Here is a 21,063-nt window from a genome sequence, read left to right on the forward strand (position 1 = left end):
TGTTCAGAGTGTACACATTATACTAGTTCCCATGTTCTCCAATATGACGAACTGAACTACATGGGTTTGTGAGATATGCCCCACACTTCCACTGAAAACATCAATAAAATATCATATTGTATATGAAATATTTGATCAGCTTCATCTGTACAAAGTTACTACCAGTTCCAAAGGATCCTGCTGAAAGCTAAAAGCATACACATTAGGGACAAGCACTGGTGTCATGGGATCTGGTTCCGAATCTCAAGCCAAAACTTAGCCCCTCCTGTTTTTTTTTTGTCCCTGCAAGTGGTTGTATTGTGATTTATCTGTAACTAAAGGAACACAAATACAAAAAAGAGAAGTCCTGCTCTCACTCCCATCACTACTGGGCCGGCAGCAAGGACTACAGTACACATCAGCCCCAATATATAGTAAAAACCAAAGAAAAGAAAAAGTTACCTGCGCTCTCTCCTTAATCCCTATGTATATTTAGACAAATGGAGGTCATTTAGTTGCTCCAATGGAGGGAATGCCCGCCTGCCAACGTTAAGGCAGACCCCATTAAGCGGGTCCTAACACTGACCCCTCAGCCTGCTTCCTTGAGCTTCTGGCAAAGATATCTCTAATGAGACAGAGAGGGGTATTTGTTATATACACCCCTATATACTTATTAACCCTTAATAGGGAACACTTGGGATGGGCAGCAGCATTGTAACCAGGCTGTGTGATACAAAGTAAATACAAATACAAAAAGAGAAGTCCTGTGCTCACTCCCATCACTACTGGGCCGGCAGCAATGACTACAGTACACATCAGCCCCAATATATAGTAAAAACCATTAAGGGTTAATAAGTATATAGGGGTGTATATAAAAATACCCTTCTCTGTCTCAGAGATATCTTTGTCAGAAGCTCAAGGAGGCAGGCTGAAGGGTCAGTGTTAGGACCCGCTTAGGGGGGTCTACCTTGACGTTGGCAGGCGGGCATTCCCTCCAATGGCCATTGGAGCAACTAAATGACCTCCATTTGTCTAAATATACATAGGGATTAAGGAGAGAGCGCAGGTAACTTTTTCTTTTCTTTGGTTTTAACTAAGGGAACACGCCAAGCACTGTCAACACTACAGGTCACTGTAATGATGTATTGTCCTGTAAGTATTTAAACCACTTAAGAACATTTTAACAACTTACCTGGGTCATGCCAGTTGGTGCTCTCTGCCACACACAGCAGGGCTTAGCTCAGTGGAGTTGGGCAGTTAGGCAGCAGGAGGAGCATCAGGCACGCAGCTGAACCAACGCGAGTTATCAAACATTACTTAATTACTCTGGGAGGGTACCAGAGCACTCTTTATACCACAACCACTACAAGTTGCGGCTATTGTGCTTGGACGGTTACTTTAAACTTGTGTGAGTGTGTGGGGGGAGGGAAACAAAAACATATATTACATATACATTAATGAATGTCACAATAAAGAATAGATTATGAACTAGATGCATTTTCTTTAATTTATTTTATTTGTAGATAAAGGTTACTCTCTGTATCTGCATTGTTCTATTGAAGGTCAGTGTTACCTTGCATTCAATCTCGGCCTGTTTGCGCTTTGACTCAGACAGCTGAGCGTGCAGGCCTTTGTTCTGCGCGGACAGATATTGCACTTTCCCTTGTAGGGTGCTGACCTCCAGCTCCGCCCTTCGAAGATGGTTGCTGTTTATCTGGTTCTATCAAAGGAAAAACACAAAAACACAGAAAGGAATGAGATAGTGAGGTGGAGAAGTCCTGCAGCAGATAAGCATTTTTCATTTATGCCACATAAAAAAAGAAAGATAACAGAACTTTGCTTCAAATACAGGTTTCCATTGTTCTTCTAAATCGTTAAATCTGTAATTTTTAGTAACTGACATACTGCAAAAGAAATACAATGGATTTGGTTAAACCGATCTGTCACCTTAGTACCATTTTATTTTATTATTCACACAACAAACGCAAATTCCAAACACCTACTCAGGCAATGGCTACAGAATGGCTGTTCATGGTGACGACATTTTGCCACTGCAACCCCTGGCAGCCTTGCATGCCCATTGTCACTGTTCTCTTGTACATACACAATAACACAAAATGGGGCATGCATAGGAGACGGTGCAACATTTTGGCTGCTGACGTAGCTGAAACATGGGGGGGGAGGGGAGGGGGCCAATTGCACAAGATGTTTGGAACTGCATTATAAAGAGACAACATCCTTACCACTGCGGCTATCAGTTTATACACAGCCTATTCACCCATATTCGACACAGGTAACTTGTAACCAAGTGTTTTGGGCTGCCTGATTGAAAGTCCTGGTGAGCTCTCCTACAATGGCATCAATTTATTTAACAAATCACAAGTTACTCTCAAACACGAAAGTAAGCTGAGGAAGAGCCAATGAAGTAGCAAAGAAAGCAGCGCTCAGTGAATGCCAGGTAAGAGAAAATATAAAAAAAATATATATATTTGACTCCTTCCAATGAGGGTCCAAGTGCTCCTTTAATTAATTAGGAATTATGGCACCAAAAATAAACATAATATTTCAGCTAGTAAGCTATTGGCCAAAAAACAAAAAACAAACAAACCATGTATTTGATTCATTTTTATGTTACAAATACAAGCCACAAGGTGCAATGGGCCCCCCTAGTGGTCATTTGAATAATGGAGAAAAATTCAAATATTTAAAATCTAACGTAACCTAGCACAAATGCATGTAAAGACATAGGTGACAATGATCGTCATATATTTGCTAAATAAATATGCTATACCTGCGTTTCCATTTCCATCAATCGTTGCCTGATCTCCCGTAACTCCACGTGCCTTTCGGCTTCTCTCAGGCGCACAGTCATGAGCTCATCCTGAAGTTCATTCACGGTGTTCTTCTTTGAGGGATCTTTCCACCGCCCAGCGGTACGCGCTAGATGACGCTGAAATCATACAAAAATATTTTTTTTTGCTCATATGGTAAGGATAGAACTTAGTCTAGTGGTTGTTACTCATGTAACTTGAAAAATGCGTCTTATGCTGAAATGTTGGGGGGTAGTTTATTTGACAGTGTTTTTCTCTCTATTAGGGTTTGGTTGATATTGTGTGTTTATGGTGTTGTATTATACAAGTGTATGTTGTTATGCGATTTGAAATAAAACGATTTTTATTGTAATGCAATTTGGTGTGTATCCTTAGTATATTGAGCTGTGTGGATTAAAGCATTTTAGGAAATGCTCTGAAGGATCGCAACCTTAATATTTGGCCAAGTGATCTGCTTTCATCCACAATACTATAACCAGGCTGCTATTACCATGGCATTCTTGGTGAACTCAATAGCACAATATAATACAGAGCCATTACATCGGGCAACAGGCCATAGGGTCGTAACCAAATGCCTGATTGGTCAGTGCAGAGCCCGCTAGGTAGATGACAGCAGCTAGTAATTCTGAGTTTGTCTTAATCAAACGTGAGATCAGGTATAAGATGAGACAATTACTGTAGGTCAATGAACGTGTGTGTTTTTTTTTTGCTTTATGCGATTAAAAGCCAAAAAACTAAACAAAAACAAAGATTTGCGAATACAAGTTGGGAAACCAGATCTTTTCATTTAATTGTATTACACAAATCAGTACAGGATTGCATCCCTAATTACAGAGAGAAACGCTGTAATATAATTTTTTAATAAAAGGGCAAATCTGATCAGGGGCATGATCTATACACCAAAACTGCTTCATTAAGCTAAAGTTGTTTTGGTGATTAGAGTTTCCCTACTAGTATCATAATCAATGCAAAAGTGATCACAGTGTCGCTATTAGGTTTGTGATAAACACACAGAATTCTATTCGCAAGATACTGCCTATTATGCACTTAGTCCAGATTAAAAGAAAACCATGTATATATACAGTATCTTTGCTGTTGCAATACTATTCAAAATGTGAGAATATGAGATCTCACGTCACTTTTTCACAGAATACCTTGTGAACAAAATGCATTTAACAGCCCTATCGGCTCAATAGCAGAAACTCAAGGTTTAGTTTGAACAAATATCTATCGCCACATGATGGTGCGATCTCTGAAAGCCCACAATAGTTTTTAATTTGGTAACCTTGATGTAGGTTTTTACAGGTATTGCACTCTCAAAACGGTATATCCATCCCTCTCCATCCAATTACCAGGAATACGGATACTGGCAACATGTTCAATAAAATGAATGTTAAATAAAAAAACACACAAAATGTAATGCACAATAATTGGGTCCCTTTAAAAAAAAAAAAAAAAAAAAGGTTACAAAAAATTGTGGATCTATTCTGATTGGTGTCTTTTTGCTTTGAGGCACTCATTACATCATTAATATTCGTGTTTTTGTCAGATCCTAAATTGTATGATTTACCTATTCTGTTTCTAAGTAAACACGGAGTAATTTCAGAATTATTAATGACGGATGGACTTTTAAGAGGGTTACTTAGCCGAGTACTACTCTAACTGTGAAAACAACATTATGTACACATTAAATATTATAGTATACCATAAATACATAGAAGGCAGTATTCTGCCAACAGGATTCTGTGTCTATCATCACAAACCAAATAGGAAGACTTTGGCGACCATCAGGATACTTTACACACATTATTTGTGGTTTAACAGGACTTCTGTGCTAGCCAATATAGGATAGCACATAATTTACATATATTTTGGATTTCTTGTAATTATTATGATTATAGAATTTAAAAACAACATATTTAAAAACGCTTTGTGCTCTACTCCGATAGGGAAGTGGAACACTGTTTTTTGTATTTGTCAGTTAATACTATAGTGACACCTAGTGGTGAAGACTAAACTTGCAATGTTATCCTAAAAAACTAAAGTGGTTGTTAAAACATCACAGCTTCTAAAAAAGAAAAACATACAAATTCCGCAACATCAATAGGTTTCATAACCAAGAGAGCAACATGTGACAACACTAATTCATCGGTGGATGGATTTAAAGCAATGACACACAACTCTGCACTTTTTGATCTATTTTTCAATGTCTTTTCAACATTCCTGCATGTGCTTTAATTCTTCAGAAATGAGGAGCAGCGCTGTGTCTGTGTGCACTGCTCTGTAACTTTATATATAATTACATCCCATATTTATGATGTGTACACAACCTGTAAAACCTTGAATGCAACAGAATGACCTGGATTGGCTGAGGAATCTATATATTACGGTAGAAACTGTAGAACACCAGAAGGTCTGGCAAACAAAGGACATTCAAAAAAGTGATTTTTATTTTTTTATTCACATGCATTTTTAAAAATGCATTTTTATTTTTTTCATAAAGTGTAACTCTAGCTTATTAAATTGTAGCCAGTATTTTTATTTTCATCCCTGCACGACTGGAACGTATTTTTAGGCCAATACGTTTTTACACTTTAATTAAAACTTTTTTTTTAGCTTGTTTAATAAGATAAGGAGGTATAAATAAATATGTAAACTAATATAGTTTAAAAAAAAAAAAAAAAAAAGCAGAGCTCATTGCATCTGTTGTCTTGTTTCTTAATTATTCTGTTATTACAAACCAATAAGAATATCATCTATTCTTAGTGGTTTATCGTTATTACCTTTACTTAGACCAATAAACACAACATAACAAAATGGCCTAATACCTGCCAGTGTTCTTCTAAATCCTTTATTTGCTGCTTCAGCTCTTTAAGAGCCATAACTGCCTCCGCTTCTCGTAATTTCACAGCTATCAGCTCCTCCTGGAGTCGTACAATGTTGTTCTCATCCGGTAGGTAACTATTCCTCTGTACACAAAGAAACATGGCATGTAAATGAAATGAACCCCAGCAGTATCATGTGTACCAACGCCACTACTGAAGGAACGCTTAAACCTTCATGCACTCATATAATATGTCTCTATAGATGTGAGTATTTGCAGAGCACGCCTGAGACATCACGGGGGCTGCAAAGTCTCCTTAATCAAGGACAGGCCATGGAACAGGCCATAGATGTAAGCGAGTTACTTATAGCTGCGGCTTTATTAACCTCAGTAAATATGTCAATGGCATAAGCTTGGGTGAAGGAATAAAGAAACTCGCTTATCTCTTCCACGGAATTAATCGTTCCACATTAGTGAATAACCCTGACAGTATAGAAGGTTTTTATGTTCTGATTATTGCTAAACAAAAATGGTGTCTTCCATACTATAACGCACTTACAAACAAAGTATACAGACTGAGACAACTTGGGTTGGGTGAACTCTTCTCACTATCTTAGATCACTGCCTACAATATTCAAGTAAGAATTCCAGGTGAATTTAAAATTTAAGGTGAAAACAGCCAAACTTAAAAAAAAATAAAAAAATTCAGTTCAGCTACTTTGGCCTTAAAATGTAATTTCACTTAAGTAAATAACCCTATATATCAGTAAAAAGAATTCAGTTAGCAAACTTACTAGGGAATAAGTCAGAAAAAGGGTCTCACGTTCTATTTATGCACCATTTTAAAATTAAATCTATAGATACCAGGCAGGGGTCAAATTAGCATGCATCCTAAAAACTAGATGGCATTTACTCCTCATTTTAAAATATCTACAAAGGAATCGAAAATGGAATAAAAGCAGCGGAATGCAGACCCTGTACGAAAGGGTTACCTTGTCCATCTCCAGCATCTTATCCTGCATTTCTTTCATTGCACAGTGCGATTCTGCCTCTTTTAGTCTGGCTTGCACCAATTCCTTCTCCAGCTGCAGTACAAATTCTTCGGAATAGCGAGGGTTACATTTATGCTGAAAAAAAAACAAGATATTTCCTAATGTTAAATATATAACAGTAGTTTTGTAAAATCCGGGTAAGTAGGAAGAAAAAGATCCATATTTTCTAAAACCCATTTTTATCTTGCTAAAAAAAAAATCATCATATTTAAGCTGCTTTTGTTAAAAGATTCACAAGGACTGTGCGGAAATCTTTTCCTTTTTTTTCTCCCATCTCTATTTCTTTTAATAAAAAGGAGTTTAAAGGAAAAAAAAATAAAACAAAGGAACGTTTTGTAGGGTTCTAGGCGCCACACAGCTTTAAACGAAAAAAAAAACTGGTGCAGTGCACCCGACTTATTTTATAAACCATTTTATTGATCTCCCATCCCTTCACAACGGCTTATTTCAACTTCAGAGATGTGATTTGTTTTGTAAGGGAAAGAAGAAATCGGGTTATCTGGCATCCGGTGATATAGAGCTTGTGGTTAATTGGGGAAGGAAATCAAAAAGTGTTCATGGTAAACATGGATATAATTACTTTTCCGTGTCCAAAGTGAGTTTGTTGAGACATCGAAAGATTTTCTACCAATACTACCGACAAGGTATCGAGAGCGGACAAGTGATTACTGCGATGTCACGATGTACTGCTGTGGTGGGTTTTAAGACTACAGCAGGTGACTTGCAACAGAGATTCCAGAAACAACATTTACCCAGTCTACATTTAAGGAAGAGAAGCAAATAATGGACAAACCAATAACATTATTAACATACTTCATAAATCCTGGATCCCATTGTTCCTCTTTTCTAGCAGCACAAAATATTTTGGTATGTGTTTTAGAGAAGAGAATTTAACACAAAGAGTGACTAAGCAACCAAAAATATGGCACAAATATGGAAGGTATATTTATAACTAAATAATGAAAATATCAAAGGTTGTCCAAACCTATATACTGCCAGAATCCTGGTTGTCCTTCTGCACCTGTGCCTGGTGTCTCGAAATCCAGATATCTTCTCAAAGGTAGGTTTATTTCTTTAAAAAATGTATAAAACAAATATACTTTACCAGAATACAACTGGTTAAAGTGCAAAAGTAGTGTAAGATAAATCCAAGGTAAAAGTCTTTAAAAAGTGTCCTTCAATAAGGTGTCCAAGTGTCCAATTTGGACACTTGGACACCTAATTGAAGGACACTTTTTAAAGACTTTTACCTTGGATTTATCTTACACTACTTTTGCACTTTAACCAGTTGTATTCTGGTAAAGTATATTTGTTTTATACATTTTTTAAAGAAATAAACCTACCTTTGAGAAGATATCTGGGTTTCCTGCTACTTCATTTCGAGACACCAGGCACAGGTGCAGAAGGACAACCAGGATTCTGGCAGTATATAGGTTTGGACAACCTTTGAATGGTCCAAAGGAGCATACAAAGAGAGTCATATGAGGGTATGACTCCAACCTTGTGAGTGCAACTACTATTTTCTCTCATTTTATGTTATTGTATAGACATACTACGCTATTTTGCATATACCCTTGTTTTACAGATTATCAAAGACTCAAGCGGTTCCACCTATTGTTTTGTATGTATATTATTGTTTTTATGGTGGTGTAGGGGATACCACATATTAGGTGTTTAGAGCTGCTTACTTTTTATCTTTCCCACAGAGTGTATTATTTTTCTTTTTAACTAATGAAAATATCATGTTTAACGGTGTAACACTGAAAAAAACAAAAAATAAAATAATTTAAAAAAGCTTTCTCCAATTTATTACCTTTGCTGAAAATTGATCAGATAGTCTTTAGATGGATGGTGTATGTTTTGGGCTTTTACTTCCATCCAATAACATTAAATACCCAATGACAGCTCATGTAGGTATTTAGTTATATATTAATTCTACCGGGTGCTCTTTTTATTCCAACTATTTTTGGGTGACAGCCTGCACAAAGATACCGCCACTGTAATTTAACACTGAATTACATCATTTGAGTGCTCCAAACAGGTTTCCTGCTTCATCCCATGTAATTGACCAGAGTCAATGTATAATTAACGTTAATCTTGCATTACAAAGTGAGCATACTCTGGATCAACATTCATCATTGGGATAGACAAGATTGTCTTCCATTTCCGTCCACAACAGTACATTGTAACTAAAATATTTATAGCCATTGTGTTCCATGACTTGAAAAACTGCCTGTGATTGCACAAAAAACTTTATTAACTCAAACATTTTGTAATGGTAGTTTAAACAATACTACATTTCTAAGGGTTAATCCTAGCTGGACCAGGCACCCAGACCACCTCATTAAGCTGAAGTGGTCTGGGTGCCTAGAGTGGCCCTTTAAGTATGAGACAAGGGATACCTTATATCTTACTAGATAGTACAATCAGTATTTCCACCAAAGGCGAATGTATGAACTCTGAATGCCAAGTAAAAATATACAATTTTATAAAAAAAAATGTTCTTCAAAGTTTTAAAAGACAGCAGCCACCACAAAATGTCAATTTTTTCCCTACTCTTTTGTGGTAGACATGAATCCAATGTTTAAACAGAAACAAGCCTGTGGTGAAGGGTATTAACATAATAAACCCAACTAAATTACCACAAACGGCCACTCTCTCCTTCCGGAAATTTCAGCTAACACCAGATCCATAACCCTGACCCCTAACCCTAAACACACCACATCATCATAACACCACCACTACACACCAATGGAGACGTACATAGGGGACCATCCCTTATCTCCGCACAACATGACAAAGTCAGCAACCCCAACACAAGGTTCATATACACCCACAGAAAGACAAGAGTCAAGAGACTGGGGAAGCATACACAGGAAAGCCTAGACTTAGACTCCTGACATATATTAACAGACCTGCAAACTTAACTCATACGAGTCTGAGGTTTTGGAAGTTGTGTGATTCCCCTGAGACCTGCGCGTCTCACTGTTTAAAGGTTTAATAACGTACTCATTACTTGTAGAAACTACTGCTCAAAGCCAATCACTCAAAATAAATAAATAAATAAATATATATATATATATATATATATATATATATATATATATAAATTAAAAAAGTAAAAAGAAAAGGAGATAACAGATCTACATTATACACGAAAGAAGAAAGGACCACAGGCACTCCAAATTGAAACCGTATGCAGATTTATTAGGAAAAAATGCAACGACAAGCAACGTTTCGACCAACAAAGGTCTTTTTCAAGCTCAAGACCTTTGTTGGTCGAAACGTTGCTTGGCGTTGCATTTTTTCCTAATAAATCTGCATACGGTTTCAATTTGGAGTGCCTGTGGTCCTTTCTTCTTTCGTGTATAATTCTGGGATTGCTGGTCCTGATCCGGAGCACCCTTGGCCGCTGGGATTGAGTGCGGTTCCCACCATCTACTTTGCGTAACAGATCTACATTAGACATAAGAAGTCAGAATGTTTGGAATACTATAGAAGAATATTGGTTATTGTTTGTATCATACGGGATTTATTGTAAAATGGTAACACATTGTAACGCTGTTATTTCACACCTCTGCACAATAAAGAAATTTACAAAAAAATAAATAATGAACCCAACAACAGTCAATCAACTAGAACTTTCATATCATGTAGGCAGTCATCAGGAGATAGGGAGCTCTCGTGCCTTGAGGACTGTTTTAAGAAACACGGATAGAGCAAAGGCATAGAAGAAAGGAGTATGCTACAATTAAGCACTAAAGGAGAGAAACAGATTGTGTGGTAGAGAGAAACATTGGAGAAGGACAGAGGAAAGAGTAGACATTAAGCATGAGATGGGTTTTACCAGCAGGGAATTCACCAGCCATTTTAGCAAACAACACATTTGAAATTCGGGTTAAAATGGACAAATGAAACAAGTAAACTCCTTTGACGTAACTTTACCATGGAACAATGTTCAAATTACGTGCGCTCAGTGCTGGCATATTTAAAACTATATTATGTAAATATAAAACGTGGGTGGGGGAAAAAAAAAAAATCAAGGAGGGATCTCTCAAAAGGGTTCATTAACAATCGTCAGGTTTGCTCTGTTGAAGAAACATTTTACATCAAAGCTCTTTTCACCTTTTCAAACTAATCGTACACAATGCACTGTTACTGAATAAATGAGAACTACATAAATGAGTAAAAAAACAATTCTAAGCATTCTATACAGGAAAAACATTTGCATATGTGTAGAACGTCAAAAAAATGAAAAATAAAAATCCCACTAAACCTCAACGAAGAATGCAGATAGAATACAGCAAAATATGGCAAACATAAAACTGTACTAGCAGGCGTCTTACCAATCTCCTCTGTTGCTGAAGCTCTGTGATGGTATGTTGGGCCTGCTCCAGTTTATTACTGGCATCATCACTCTGCTGTTTGATGGTGGCCAGCTCCCGTTTTATGAGGTAGTTTTCCTCTGCCTCCTGGGCCCTTGTCACTTGTCCCTTTGGACATAATTTTAAGGTTTTGAGCAAAAATGTTCAAACGAAAATTAAAAAAAAAAAATCAAATCAAAATGTAAAAAAAATCTCCTTTGTAGGGTTTTTCAAATGTGATTACATTTCCCAGGAGTTTTGATATTTGAAGTTCCGAACAAACAAAAACAAAATCTGAGCTGCATGACTGGAAGTGGTACAAACAAATTAAAATGAGGCTATCACAATGGAGATGCGATTTGACATTCCAATTAGGATTTAGTTCATGCAAAATGACTGAGTTTAATCATGCAGTGCAGTTAGTTTGTTTTAAGAAGTAAATTTATGGAAAAAAAATTAAATAAAATGTTATTTGTCGGAACCAAGGATTTCACTGATTTCTTGTGTGAAACCAAAGAGGTTAGCTGGAAATTATATTAGGATAGCGAGCAACATATAGATTTTTTTATTTTTAGGGTTAATAACAGACATAAGTAATTATCTACTTAATGCCAAAATTAAAACAAAAACCAAGGATAGTTTTTTTTTGTTTGTTTTTTAACGGATGCATGTAAAACTATAGATATAGAAACCATGCATGCATCTCCCTCCCCCAAAAGGAAACAGGATTAACCGGGTTTAATTGTTATTTGATGGTTATATGTGCAAGAACTATACCTGGATCAATCTATCTGCCAAGGATGCACTTTCCTACGAAAAGGAAAAAATGCAGAAAGGAATTTCAGAAGAGACGAAAATGAAAAAAAAAAAAAAAGTGACACATGAAAAAGAATAAATAAATCAATCAAGTGTGCAGAAAAATCAGCATGTGACACTACCTCCTTTGTACACCGTCATATCTGACAAAGGCTGTGCGTAGCTCGAGAAAGATTTAGAAACCCAACAGAACGTAGAGGAGATTTAGCAAAGTGCTGGTCTGAAAAGTGTGCAAAGTCCTTAAAAAGCAAAAATGAAGGTTTCCATGGTGATTGCTCCAGTTTTAGAAATATGCACCACTTTTCTTATCACTATGCTTCGGTAAATTTCCTCTCATTGTATTTTATAAAACATATTCAAGCACGTTCCTTTTAAGAGCCTTGGAATGCTGTTCAAAGGAGGTAGAATGGTTTATCTGAAAGTGAAAAGAACATCATGCAAAAGCGAAGATTTCATAGAAACAGAAAGTAAGGCCGTTCGCAATGTGTGCAGTGGGACGTATCACACGGGATACCAAGTGGACTTCGAAATTGTGTGCTCTATATTATTGCTCACATGTTTAGCATATACTCCGTTTGGGCTTACATGTGCAAGACATTGTACACCAATATGTCATTCGACGTTAAAGTGTGAGTTTTTGCAAATTTAAAAACACAACATAGATATCTAGTTAAGGGTCAGTTATTCACTGATGCACGTGCTTTTAGTCACATTTGAGAGAGCAGTCATGTTCAGCAATATGTGAGTGCCAATCTTGTTACTGCTAATGAGCAAAAGATTTTCCCACGATTCTTTATAACCATCCCTGCACCTCAAGCCATAATGCTATTGTATAAACATTGTCACTGTTAATGTATACACCTTGTTTTATAATTTCAAACATTAAATATAAACTCTGCCGTACAGGTTTGTTAGAATGAGCACAACAAGAGAAGGGCTGTGAAACTCTCCTGGCCTGGCTGAGTGTCCCCTTGAATGCATCACTCAACCTAGAAAAGTATAATATCACTTTAAAAGCATATGTGGCAACACTTGGCTAGAAGGTGTGTTGAAATATGGTCCCTTGAAACATTGTTGCATGAATACAAACATAACAGTATTAACTTTAAATTTACCAGTAATCACACCGACACTTTGATAATACTATAAAATGAAAACAAAAACACTCTCACATGGAAGTAGGAGCTTTAAACCATTTACATTCTTTTCCTCACCCATATTTGATGAATATAAGCCCCTTTAGGAAGTGATCAGGTACCAAGTTGCATGATATAGATATCAGTGGATACATCAGACACAGGCAAATTCTATTAACCCTCTCTCTCTGCCCAATCATTCCACAAACTGTAGCATACGTGGCTCACAGTGCCAAGTGCAATGCAGCCACAACAAATATTTTACCATTTAGCAGGCAGGAACGGATAAAATACTCACAGTATTAATTATAGTTACCTGGAGGCATATATAAGCTTTTGAATTATTGATATGAAAGAATCTGTAACGGGCACTAGGCACCTTAAATCCCCTGGCATCATGCCACGGTAAGGAGTTAAAACCGTTTTTAAACGGTTTGGCACTTGCCTGGGTTTCTGTACGCAGTGGACATTCCTCTTGTAATATTGCTCAAGTGGAAGTATCCATTATACACACTGATAGTACAGTAGTACAATGCTTTATGAAGAACAGATACACACATTCACTTGCTCTCTGTCACAGCATCTACAGTGTGTGCACGGCTCGCTACAAGAATAGAGAAACAGATATCACTCTGTTCCGGCGATAAAGTGCTACCAATGAAGCTGGGGAGTTTGTGGCACAGACCGTGCGAACCTCTTGTAATGTGTTCTCTTGCAGAGCTAGTCAGGATGGGACTGACATTTAAAATGCAATGCATAGTGTAAATAATATATATTCTAGATCACCAGAATAGCCTTTACATAAGAAGTTATAAAAAGCTTAAAGTGAACCTGTCGCGACCAGAATACTCAATACAAGGCAAGGTAATTTATATGGATCATTAAGCCTACTCTAATATTAATTTGACACTTTGATCTGTTTTTTACATCGGCAATATGACATTGTAAAGACTTCTGGGATATATATTTTTACGGAACTGTAAATTGTGGTGAATCGCTCCGGGGTGGGACAGGTTGAAACGTTGCCAATATCCATCCAGGCAGGCTGTGTTATGTACTCTATTCTTCACACCAACTAAAATACTTTTTTATATCCAGCCAATGTTGATCATTGCATCCACACGTTTTGTGTAGGTCAGGTTCCATTTGAACACCACTATTACAGATGTAAGAAATACAACGACTAGCAAAAGGCAGTGCCAAAAGGCAATAGATAAAAAGAAGACAAATTCTGAGCTTCCGGTAAGAAGCATGTGTGAGAGCGAAATATAGGAAGGTATATAACATTTTATCCACTGGAAAAAAGAAAAAAATGTATTTCGCGTTTGAGTACAACAAACCATTTTCTATTTCAAACTTCACTGCTCGCAACTTCAGTGCTAATTTACTCTCGAAAGCCAAATCAATTATTGGCATGTTAATGACGTGTCAAAATATATTCTAGATCCATGATTATTATCTATATTGTTGCAAAATTGATGATTCTATCATTGTAGAGGCACACCATCACCCCCATCCTACAAAGACAAAATATCCGTGCGGAAAGAGTCCATCCATATCATGCAGGAACTGGAGGCATTGCTGAATGATTTTATTGCCTCTTCCTCAACACTCAATGTTCTGATACTTCATTTATGTTTTGGTATTATTGCCTGCCACATTTGATAAAACAACCAATTCTTCTTCCCCTTCCTGTTCTTTTCTTTCTTCATTGCCAACACAATCTACTCACATGTTCTTCATAATATATACAAACTTCACAGTTAGAAAATTAAACAAACATACAGGATCTATTTTCAGAAAATACTTACTTTTTCTAAAGTTTCTATACGTTGTTTCAGAAGTCTGTTTTCAGTGCGTAATCTCTGGAATAATAAAAAAAAAAATTTAATTTGCACATAAGGAATTGGGTATACAAAACTAATCCCTATTAAGGGTTAATAATGTATAGGGGTGTATATAAAAAATAACCCTTTCTGTCTCATTAGAGATTTTTGCCAGAGGCTCAAGGAAGCAAGGTGAATGGTTAGAGTTAGGACCCACCTAGGGGGGGTCTGCCTTGACGTTGGCAGGTGGGCTCATCCTCTCATGGCCATTGGAGGTAACTAAAAAACCTCCATTTGTTTAAAAATACATAGGGATTAAGAAGAGAGCGCAGGTAACTTGTTTTTCTTTGGTTTTTACTATATATTGGGGCTGATGTGTACTGTGGTCATTGCAGCCGCCCAGTGATGGGAGTGAGCGCAGGACTTTTCTTTCTGCATTTGTATACAAAATCTAATCTTTAAAGGCAGATTACAGAAATGTATTGTTTTATTTTCCATTGAACTCAATGTTTGGGAGTAAATAACAAAAATCAAATGTTCAGCATGTAAATGAAGGGGGTGGTTACACTGTCACGGCTATTCAATAAAAATCTAAAATTTTGCTAATTAAATTAAAATGGAAATTTTGACGTACAAAAAAGGGCTGATCTGGCTTAATTCTGGAACTCAGCCATAGTCAGAACGGAGGTTTATTTTGTATCAGTTTAGCGATCTGGATTTACTGTGTGTAATTTTGGAATTATGTGAATAACCTGGTTTGCAAAGGCTTGAAAAATGTAGACAACTGTAAAATGTAATATTTTACAACACAGAAGAGATCAATTAAAATATCCGGCACTCCTACATACGCAAATTACACTTTTGAGCATATGAAAAAAGGCTAACACAAGTTATGGATGATTTTACACGTGTTAATCTGTGTTCTTTTCAAATTATTAAAATAAATTCTAGTCCAGTTTTAGAACAGCCAAGAAACACATTGCACTGGATAAAAGCTGCCTGCCGACTTTTTAAACAAACTGAGCCAGAAACTCTAGTACATTTTAACAGTAGTGGGACATCAATTATGGCTATGACATTAAACACATGACTTTCATGTGAAATGTAGAAGCTGGGACTTGGAAGTAAAGGATATAGAATACCTGTGTGCCAATACTTGACACAATTTATAGATTAATTTAGAAAGTTTTATCGAGAATACTTTTGGTTTGCAACAAAGGCACCAAAATGTTTTTTTTGTTATTGTACATACCAAAAGCCTTAATTTAATTATTTTGGATACCATACTTTTTTTTTTTTTTTTTTTTTTTAAATGACCACAATCGGTTTGAAAAAAACATATCAAATGATTTTTTTCACAAAAAAATCCCATTGACTTTATAATGGTGACTTGTGTTAATAACGCATTTGAAAAGTTATCTAACAGATTATGAGCATCGGAAAAGTGTATCCGAATGAATTGAATAGATGCTTGTGGGGTTTTAGTAGCCATCATAAACAAAACCAATGTGCACTTGACTGAAAATAGTTGATGACAGCAACTCTCATGATGCCCAGTTTGGCAGATTATTGTGGTGTTTTTTTGGTAAGCAGAATGTAAGAAAAGTATATCACTTACTTTGATCTCAACCTGCTCCTCCATTTCTTTTGTTTTAATTGTAGTGTAATCCTTCTCCAACCTATAAAGGAACCGCAACATGTTTGTTATTGAGAAAAAAAAGAAAAAAAAAAAAAAGGTTTTAGCCCAATACAACTGTACTGGCAAATGAAAAAAATGTAACACATTTGGCAAAACAGTAAATTTTGGTCTATATATTTTGGTCTATAATTTGCCAATTCCTAGCCCATTCTACACAATTCTTAAAATATACAGTACAATGAAAGCCATTTTCAAAAGATCACGTTGACCACATTGTGCAACATATACACACAAGACAAGTAGAGAGTAGGTTTTGATGGATCTAAATCATACTATGTAGATAGAAAGACTCTACAACGGAAGACATGGAAAGTGATACTCTAATGTAAAGAAAACAGTGGTAAAAGAGCATTGAAAAGGGCATACACCCATAGGAAAAGGTGAGAACATGAGCTGTCGCAGCAGGGACTGACCATGTTCAAACCAGGGAATCACTCTCAAATTTAAGAGGGACCTCCGTCAACAAAAATTTGTCTGAGCACCTTGGGGATCCACATTTGTCGGACCTCCTTTATCAAATAGCTATTGAGAGATCCATGCTAAAGATCTCATCAACTTTGGCTTTCCACTGCTAGAGTGTGGGCATCGTCCACGGTTTCCAAAATAATATGAGGAGCTTTTGCTGTATTTAGCTGGTGTTTTTTTTTTTTTTTGTATTCTGAAATTTGAGTGGCTGTTATGCAAGGTTCAGGTTGGAAGGATAAACCAGGTCCAACCAAATCAGCAACAGTGCCATGAATAGTGGTCCAACGAGGCTCAATCTGGGGACCATCCATCATATATGAAGTACAGTTCAAACAACTGAGAATCTAGCATGAACATAGCTGGTAAAGACCCTCTGGCTTTTCGCAACTCAAACCAGAACCACTCTGTCTTTAGTTGAGAGATGTGCCAATCTGAAAGTGTCAAGAGGTATTCAGCACGACAGTACTTTTTCAGTAAAATTAATTCCACTACTAGGATTTTAGGAAGGCAAGGCTGATCTCCAAACTTCCAATGAATAACTAGTATGTAAACAATATCCTAGAATTATTTCATAGAGTTGGTGTAAATGTGGAAAAAGGCCTTCTTTGTTTCCAATACCGACTTCTGTTCTTTGGATAATATAAATAACGCTTTTTTTTTTGGTGTTGTTGCTCCAACATATTTTTTTTTTTTTTTTTTTTAATTCTTTATTTTTGTTGTGCTTTTGAATGAGTACCGGGATGGTCACAATGTCACAACAACATTGGTAAGTCGTCTTAGTGTGATACACGATAAAGCATTGGTGTGACATTTGCAGATTCAGCACATTTTTAGAGAGTAGGTAACATGCTAGGTTTAAGCTAGGCAGTTACATCTAGGATGGTAAATATGAACAATATTGTCTAGAAAAGCATAGCAGGACATTTGATTTAAACTTGCAACAAGTACTATTAGGTTTGTACATATGAGGCATGAGAGTCTGCTAAATAGTTAGCTTAGGTGTCGGAGAAGGCTTGGCATGCTAAGCTTAGTGTCGCCAAGGCTGGCTGCATAGGGTGTTAGTTAAGCACGGTAGTGTTTTCTAACTACTGTTTGGGCTTGGTCGAGCTAGCGTTTGGTGTTCGGTAGCTCGAGCGCGAGTCCTCAAATGTTTGTTATGTAGCGTACACCTTATTCAATAACTGCGAGTGTGTGTTGGGCGTTTGGCATGTAATGTTGCCTATTCAGGTGAGGCGGTACCTATTGGTAGGTGCTTCGTGAGAGTGAGTGGTGCAGGACTAGTGAGGGACCACAGCAGAGAAGTTAAGGTATTTTACACGTGCTTAAAAAATGTGAGAGAGAGAATTATAAAAGAAGAATTAACTATGAGACAAACTAATTGAACATATCAAATGAACATATCAAGTTAAACAAAGAGGTACGGTTGTTGCTCTTGGCGTTCAACCGGTTAAGTCCCCCACTGTGAGCGGGCTGATAGCCGGAACGCGGGCAGCTGCAAACCTTCATCCGATGCCGTTGATGTGCTTCCATAGTTAGTCTGTTTGATAGCTCGGACAAGATATGAGGTTGTATGCAAATACTATGAAACACACGTTTAAGTACAATGTAGATAGATGGAGTCTGGAGCAATGCAGCTGAGGCATATATTATAAAGACAGACCGGGTGTGTTACTGCATCCTCAACTACATGAGACAGGATACCACTGGGTTGTGAGACAGGTGTATTAATATCGCCAGAGTGAGTGAAATTAAAGTAAACAATGCAAACATAGATATCTATCATGTGGTCACCGGGTGTGGGGGGTATGTGAGCCACAGCTTTTGGGCCCAGGATGAGGGCTGTGGCGTGCTGGTAAGGAGACCATCAGCCTATGCCTGTTTCGGGCATCAGTAGCAAATACTTACTGTGTCCATGCAGAACTCGCTGCTCGGCGGAGCCCCTGGGCTTGGTTCCATCTCTAGCGTTTTTGTGGAAAGCATCCTCTTGTACAGCCATGCTGTGATCTGCCATCCCCTCAGGGTGAAGAGTTGTGCCTCGCTTGTCTGGGGTTCTTTGGTTGTGTATGCAGTGTGGCTGTAGAGGTTGCTCATTGGTCCTGCTTCTATGTGTGTGGGAGCAAGTGCGTGAGTCCAGGTGGCATGGCGTTATGTCCCGCTGTGATGATTTGTGGTGCCTGCATGGCCGCCCTGGAGGCTTGGACTGGGTACCTGTAATGGCGTCTACTGGGTCGCAGGGCGGATCCACGTGGCGATCACTCTGGCTGCTCGGATGCAGTACACTCCTCGGTGACATAGTGTTGTCCAGAAGCTCTTGCAGAGCCGATTGAAATTTTCCATGTGATGAGTGGATGGTTTGATACTTGTGCCGGCCATCCTTGGCCCTTGCTGAGCGGCCATCTTGGATGTGCCTCGGCAGTCTGGCGTTTCTGCAGTCAGCAGTCCTGATCCGCTTGTCTAGTGGTGATCGGGATATCCCCCACCGGTCCAAAGGGGGAGACCAGCCAAGTCGTTTAGGGGGTCTGGTGTCTGAGAGAGCGGCCGCCTCTCCCCGGCTCCAACTTTGGTAGGCCGCGCTTGGTGTCCCGTTTCCCTGGCTCCGACAGGCTTCAAAAAGGTTACATTATGAATGATTTAATCTATTATGAGACCAGAAGCCAAGTATTACGAGAAGAATTTCTGAGACCTCAAGGTTTGCGATGGCCAACCTTGTCTGGAGACACATTTTTCAAGCTATTCAGCCAGCCGTTAGAGGCGCTTCTCACAGTGAGAAGACACCAGCGTCCATAGGAAAGCATTGAGAATGCTTTCCTATGGACTGACTGAATGCGCACACGGCTCTTGCCGTGCATGCGCATTCAGCCGATGACGTCGGAAGGAGGAGGAGAATCCCCAGCGCTGGAGAAAGGTAAGCCTTTAACCCCTTCCTCCCCCTTCAGCCCGGTGGAAGGGGGGCCATGAGGGTGAGGGGGTCCTATTAACACTATAGTGCCAGGAAAACGAGTTTGTTTTCCTGGCACTATAGTGGTCCTTTAAATACAAGAACTGATCAGATTCATAATCTCCACTTTGTCTTACAGGGATGAAAGTTTTGTAAACTTAAACGGTTACAAGCTGCTCACTCAGAAGGATATCTAAAATAGTTTAACAGAATGTGAGTCTATATTAAACATGTACAAAAATAAAATAAACTAGCATGTTCATTCTTACTTTTTCATCTTTTTTGCATTGTACTTGACTTGATAAGAAGCTTGGATTAGTTTGTCTGGACCCCCATCAAACTGATGTGGAATGACTTTTTGAAAGTGCTGAAAATGAAATTAATATAGCGTTAAGAAAAAAAAAGAAAAAGAAAAAGAAAAACAGCAAAAGATAAGTAGTAGTATGAAGCTCACACATATCAATAAGGGACATTTCTTCTAAATACTGTTCACATGTAACAGCAAACATTGTGCAGACAAAATGAATATTTGTTAATACATATTAATGATGCTTTTATTAATAGTAATTTAGTGGTATATAAGTTATTGATCTGAATCTTGCAGTAATTTATTTGGCTGATAACAGAACAAGCTTTCTGGCCCATGCTTCTACCCATTGACCGTCTCACACCATCTCCTGGGAAATGCCCAAACCCTGAACTGTTGTTGCGCACCGAGAACCAGTGCTCTACAACATCAAGAGGATTTTCCCATCAAGAGTTACTCCAATCACCATGATCACTTTGTTGATTTTTTGAGTGGCCATGGTGCCTGTGCCTGTGGTCTGTATGTGCAGCATTTGAATTTGAAATGCTGCACAAAAAGAGTTTAACACATAATAGAAATGTACACTTCTCAGTATGTATCATTGGGTAATAAATATAAAAAATAAATAGAAACCCATGTGGCTTAGTGGAAGGTAAGCCAAGAAATTAAAGAAAAAAGGCATTAAAAGCATTTAAACAGAGGCATATAAGAAAGCCAAAATGCATGCAAAAAAGGCGATTAGATAGGCCAAGTTCAAAAATTAAAAAGTGATAGCCAAAGAGAGCAAAAACTTTTTTTTTAAAGTACATAAATAAAAATAAAAAAT

The 21,063-nt window shown here is 37.7% G+C and overlaps 1 protein-coding gene across 4 annotated transcripts in view; it reads right to left on the bottom strand.

Moving 5' to 3' along the window:
• Positions 1 to 21,063, bottom strand: part of EVI5 (ecotropic viral integration site 5) — a 134,819-nt gene that overhangs the window by 42,360 nt on the left and 71,396 nt on the right. For 3 of the 4 annotated variants that reach the window (XM_063428396.1, XM_063428395.1, XM_063428398.1), the window contains 9 exons: positions 20,200 to 20,297; positions 16,447 to 16,507; positions 14,814 to 14,867; positions 11,828 to 11,860; positions 11,033 to 11,179; positions 6,627 to 6,761; positions 5,639 to 5,779; positions 2,771 to 2,929; positions 1,553 to 1,699 (listed from right to left, as the gene is read on the bottom strand). In XM_063428396.1, coding sequence (XP_063284466.1) covers positions 1,553 to 1,699; positions 2,771 to 2,929; positions 5,639 to 5,779; positions 6,627 to 6,761; positions 11,033 to 11,179; positions 11,828 to 11,860; positions 14,814 to 14,867; positions 16,447 to 16,507; positions 20,200 to 20,297 — 975 coding nt within the window. The remainder of the gene's footprint in view (positions 1 to 1,552; positions 1,700 to 2,770; positions 2,930 to 5,638; positions 5,780 to 6,626; positions 6,762 to 11,032; positions 11,180 to 11,827; positions 11,861 to 14,813; positions 14,868 to 16,446; positions 16,508 to 20,199; positions 20,298 to 21,063) is intronic. The other variant, XM_063428397.1, reaches the window with a different exon arrangement.

The sequence above is a fragment of the Pelobates fuscus genome, chromosome 7 (assembly GCF_036172605.1).
Source record: "Pelobates fuscus isolate aPelFus1 chromosome 7, aPelFus1.pri, whole genome shotgun sequence".
NCBI lineage: Eukaryota > Metazoa > Chordata > Amphibia > Anura > Pelobatidae > Pelobates > Pelobates fuscus.